We start from the raw sequence: 6131 nt of genomic DNA on the forward strand, positions 1-6131 counted from the left end.
TATATATATATATATATATATATATATATATATATATATCGTTTGTAAAAGCATAAGTTCAAAAGAAGAAACAGCAGTACATATTATTAATTAAGAATGGGAAGGCTAGTTTATGGGATTACCTTAGGTCTACCGTTCATAAAAGGTTTAGCTTTATAGCATATTGTCAGATCCCAAAAACCTGTTGACCTATGACCTCTTAAACCTAAGGTAATCCAATAAACTGGCCTTCCCCATTTTTAATTAAATTATATCTATATATATATATATACACACAATAGTCTTTCATGTAGTTTCAGTCTACCAAATTCAATAATTCACTTACAGGTATTGACTGACCCAGGAATAAAGTAGAAGACACTGCCAAAGGCACTGCACAGTGGGATTGAACCTGAAACTGCATAATTGCAAAGTGAGCTTCTTAACCACGCAGCCTTTTAAAAGATTTTTCTACTATAGGTTTGACATGACTAGTGCTGTTTTTTTAACTTTTTCAGTGCTATATTTTAGTGGTTTTCCTGGTGTTAGCCATGATAGTGTGAGGTTGTATTTAAAAAATTTTTCTGATGTCAGCTAAGACATTATCATACAGTATTGTGTAGGTTTTTTTCTCTATTGTTAGCTATAATGATATGGTGCTGTTTTGTGAATATTTTCTTGCGTTTATTACAAATGACAATATGGCGATGTATTAGGTAGGTTTTTCACATATTAGCAATGACAGCAGCATGATGTATTTGTCAATTTTTTTTTTTAGTTTCTTTGGCTTCTTAGATTTGTAATCAAAACATGCACACATACACACACGATATAGGTATAAAAAATCAATAGTTTACAAATTTAATGAATTTAGCATGTGTGAATTAGACTTTCAGTTAGTGAAACATCACACTCATAAGATCACATTTTTTAGAGATGAGCTTATAACACTTTAAAAAGCTGTTATACTTAAATTAATACAGTCTTTTATAATGCTATATGCATGTATATATGTGTATACATATGTAAGTGTATACACACAAACATACACTCACATGCACACGTATTAGATATACATAGATATGTATACATAGTAAGCAAGCCTGCTCCATAAACACCTACACATATTGATTTGGAATTTTATTTTTTGTTTAATATATTGTTTTTGATTTACCTAATTCTTCATACATTTAGACACACATCCACATGCACAAACACACACACATGCACAGACATTTACAAATACATATATTGATTTTCTATCTTTTTGACTTGTCTTTCTTGCAGGTTTATGAACCAAAATGGAGAACATCACTTCAACAGAAGCGACAGCTGGCAGCTTCGAAGAAGATCTTGAAGCTTTGAATAGTGAAGCTGAAGAAGGACACCGAAACAGCTCACTGGCATCAACCAAACGCCTACTGTTCAAGACAGTTGGTAAACAGGATAGCAATGATCTCAGTCGGGACTATATCGGAGTGAAGTCATATCTGCATTATTTTTATGAATCACCATCATTCAAAGACCCATCGATCTATGAAGAGGTTTGTTTGCTTTAGAGACCATCTCTCATTTTATATTTCTTCTCTGTTAGCCTGTCCTATCTCTGATGGTGAGCACTATAGTGTTGGTAATATGCAAGAGAGAGAAACGAATTTGTAACCCAGATTCAGTTTCCATTTTCTAGCTTCTTTAAATCCCTAGAAAATCTATAGATACCATAATTCTAATTTGTCCAGTCTCTGAAATAACACCTAATAATGTTGATCACCCTGTGATTGCTATATCTTATTACAAACAGAAAACAAATAGCTCAATATACACTAGTTTATCAAATTCCGCCAAGGTCGACTTTGCCTTTCATCCTTTCGGGGTCAATAAATTAAGTACCAGTTACATACTGGAGTCAATCTAATCGACTGGCTCCCTCCCCCCAAAATTTCAGGCCTTGTGCCTAGAGTCAAAAAGAATATACACTAGTTCATAGATCAGTGTCATAATATCCTTATATTATTCTTATATTATCGTTATTTCATCCGTTAAGAAGCCTTATATATATATATCCTTATGTTATTCTTATATCAACCTTATATGATCCTAATATATCCTTATATTATCCTAATATTAAACTTACATATATATATATATATATATATATAATATCACTTACATTCATTGTCATTGCTGTCATCATTATTGTCTTTGTCATCAACATTTTAATGTCCACTTTGTTTACACAGACAGAATTCGTTGAGATGAATATCTTATGGCAATGATGCCCTTCCTGCCACCAACCCTCACCTGTTTCCAAGCAAGAAAATATTTCCCTCTTGACTAAATATAGAAGTCTGGACATAAACTACACTGCTTCTATGACAGTGATGCTCATTTACAGGTATTAATGTCAAAGGCTTCTATGGCAGATAAGTATAAAAGCCTTGAGGTTCTTAATTAACCTTGGTTTCATAGCTTTAGTTAGATAAGAGGGAAATTTTTCACCTGTCTGTTTGTCTTCCTCATATAGCAAACTGGTGTCTATTCCTGCCAGCTCAGTAGGTTTAATTATGTGTAGCTGTCCAAATACTTAATGAAAATTCCTGCAATAGATTTTTCTTTAACTCAAGACCATTGTCGTTGATTGTCCAATACCATATTTACTCAGACATTTTGTTTCTACATATGGTAGATAATAATGACAGGGCAGAGCCATAAAACTGTTCTGATTAATCAATCAATATATTCCATTAGCATCTTCATACCTATTTTAGAATTGTATTTTCAGCAACAAGATTTTTTTTTATTTGAAGTTAAACATACATGTAAACACACATACGTACATAACATACATACATAGATACATATACAATTACACACATACACAAATGCACTCACATATGCATGCACACACACACTTGTTTTTTTTTCAAGATGAAATTTCAAATTGATAAAACTGAGATCATTTTCTAAACTGAAAAAGGAGGTGGAGTGGTCTGGGATGTGGGGGAACCAAAATTAAAAGTCACAATTGCATTGAAAATTCAACAGCGAAATCTGAAATTTCTTTTAATCAATTTCAATTTCATTTTTTTCTATTGAATTTTATTTTGAGTGTATCTACACATATCCATCTAATGAAAATCAATCATATAAAAGTCATCCCTTTTTTAATTTTATCTACATGTATATATGTGTGTGCCAGTGTTTTTTTTATATATATACATCTTTTATCTTTTACTTGCTTCAGTCATTAGGTAGCGGCCATGCTCGGACACTGCGTTAGAGGATCTTTTTAGTCAAATGAATCAACCCCAGTACTTACTTCTTTAAAGCCTGGTAATTATTCTATCAGTCTCTTTTGTAGAACCGCTAAGCTATGGAGACGTAAACACACCAGTACTGATTGTCAAGCGGTGGTGGGGGACAAACACAGGCACAAAGACACACACACACATGCACGCACGCACGTACGCACGCACACACACACACACACACACACACACACACACACACACACACACACACTCACACACACGTGACAGACTTCTTTCAATTTCCATCTACCAAATCCACTTACAAAAAGACACTTTCCCAAAAAGTCCCATGCAATGGGACCGAACCTGGAACAATGTGGTTGGGAAGATAGCTTTTTATTATACAGCCAAGCCTGCAACCGTGTTATTATATGTATGATGGAGTGCTGAAAAGTTTTGGTCTTCAGGTAAAAGAAAATACAGGAGTATCAGTTAATTATGATTTTTTTTCTACATATTCCCCTCTCAGATTTGCACACATTTTGCAGTGGCCCTTCAGTTTTTTGAAACTCTATAAAAGAATTCAGAAGACTGGGCGTCCAGCAAGACCTTTCAAGATACCCTTAAAGCCAGGAACTTTTCAGCATCCCTTGTATGTATATATATATTGGGTCATCCCATAAATAATGCGTTTTTTTTATACTTTTATTTTTCAGAATTAAGATAAACAAAATTCATTTTTAATCTAAAATACACTCTCCTTCATTTTCTACAATGCTCTTCGATCTATCTAGTAGACTTGCTAGGCCCCTCTTCCAAAATTCACTTGTCCGTGATGAAAAATACTCCTCCAGTACTGTTCTACAGATTTCATATTGTTTCTGTCCAAATGATTTTGAAGACTGTGGAATAAATGATAATCAGATGGGGCAATGTCTAGCGAATATGGTGGGTGAGGCATCGTTTCCCATTCAAACTGCTCCAGCCTTTGGTACATCATAGTTGCTGTATGTAGCCAAGCATTATCCTAATGGAAGAACACTTTTCGTCTTCAAACCAAAGATGGTCGTTTTTCTTCTAGTGCTAACTTAAGCTGCTCAAACTGCTCACAGTAGATTTCTTTTGTTATTTGGTTTGGGTTTAAAAGTTCAAAGTGGACTAAACCTTTCATATCCCACCAAACAGATAACAACAACTTACGTGGGTGAAGACCTTCTTTAGCCTGGGGTGCCAGTGTTTCTCCTTTCCCTACCCACTGTCTTCAGTGCATGACATTTTTATAGAGAACCCATTTCTCGTCACCAGCCACTATTCGGTCCAAAAAAGGTTTGTGTGTGAGACGTGGCAACAAAGAAGAGCACACATTCACTCTCTGCACGTGATTAGACTCAGAAAGTTTGTGAGGAACCCATTGACCCAATTTGCTGACATTTCCGATGGCATGCAGGTGTCGATGAATGGTTGAATGACCAAATCCAAGCTTCTCTACTAGTTTCTCAACAGTTACAATGAGATTTTGTTCTGCCTGGGTTTGCAGGACGTCCTTGTTGAGCTCTGCAGATCTTTCAGGACAAGGCTCGTCTTCTAGGCTATAGTTTCCAGTTCAGAATTTCTGGAACCACCGTTGACACTGCCTTATGCTTATTGTCCGATCCCCATATACTACATTAATATTCCTTGCACTTTCTGTTGCATTGTTGCCTTTATTGAACTCATTAAGCAAAATATACTGAATATGCTCCTTTGTCACTTCCATTATAGCTTTGAAAAAATAACTGTTAAAATCGAACTGCACTAAGAATAAGGACAAGGTAAAATTACTACCTGCTTTTATAGCAAGCTGATCCAGGTAGTTTATCTCATCCCCCTCCGACTTTTAGTTCATGCAATTGAAAAAAAACACATTATTTATGGGATGACCCAATATAATATAATATATATAAAACACAAATGGGCTGAGGTTCACTATTATAATTTATACTACAGCACACTCGGAACTTTCCCTGAATTGGATCTTGAGCCTACAGTGAACTGTGAATTGCATGACGGAGTATACTCTTGTATGATTTTACCTATACATTGTGTGTATTTGGTTTATACTTGTGGATGTATGCATAACTGGAAGGAGAAATCCGTACATGCTTTAGTAAGTATATAGGTGTCCACATACACTGTTGAGACATAGATATGCTATCCTCGATTCTACCTTAGTGTCTTTGTTATTAAAATAACTCAATTCTGTTGGATCCTGAAAATAATTAGATACAGGGATTGGACAAAATAATGGAAACACCTTAAAATTTCAAACAAATTTATCTTAATATGGGGTAGGACCGACTTTGGCAAGTAATTACAGCTTGAATTCTATGAGGTATGGACTCATACAAAGCTGGAATTGTTTCCAAAGGAATTTTTGTCCATTCTTCAGCTAAAACAGTCTCCAGTTCTTGTAGTGATGATGGTGGAGGATATCAACTCATTACTCGTTTTTCTAAAACGCACCATAAATGTTCAATAATATTGAGATCTGGGTACTGTGGTGGCCAGGTAAGATGTTCAACTTCACTAGAATGTTCCTTGTGCCATTCAGTGACAACTTTAGCTGTGTGAATTGGTACATTATCATCCTGAAAGATTGCGTTTCCCTCCAGAAACAGTTCCGCAACCAGAGGATAGATTTGATCAGATAAAATGCTTAAATAGTCTTGACTATTAATTCTGCCATGAAGGGAAACCATTGCGCCAGCAGATTTCCATGATATAGCCTCCTAGATCATCACAGATCCTCCTCCATGTATAACAGTTGGAAGAAGGCAGTCTGAGTCAAATGCTTCTTTTAGCTGTCTCCACACGTATACTTGGTCGGGGGTCAGAAATAAGGTAAAGGATGAATTATCCAAG

General features: G+C 35.3%; 1 protein-coding gene across 1 annotated transcript in view; it reads left to right on the forward strand.

The window, feature by feature from the left end:
• LOC106881802 (neurensin-1) overlaps positions 1-6131 on the forward strand; it is a 45311-nt gene that overhangs the window by 29422 nt on the left and 9758 nt on the right. The window contains exon 2 of the mRNA XM_014932315.2: positions 1267-1523. Within this exon, the coding sequence (XP_014787801.1) occupies positions 1281-1523 (243 nt within the window). The 5' untranslated portion in view covers positions 1267-1280. The remainder of the gene's footprint in view (positions 1-1266; positions 1524-6131) is intronic.

The sequence above is a fragment of the Octopus bimaculoides genome, chromosome 4 (genome assembly GCF_001194135.2).
Source record: "Octopus bimaculoides isolate UCB-OBI-ISO-001 chromosome 4, ASM119413v2, whole genome shotgun sequence".
NCBI classification, from domain to species: domain Eukaryota; kingdom Metazoa; phylum Mollusca; class Cephalopoda; order Octopoda; family Octopodidae; genus Octopus; species Octopus bimaculoides.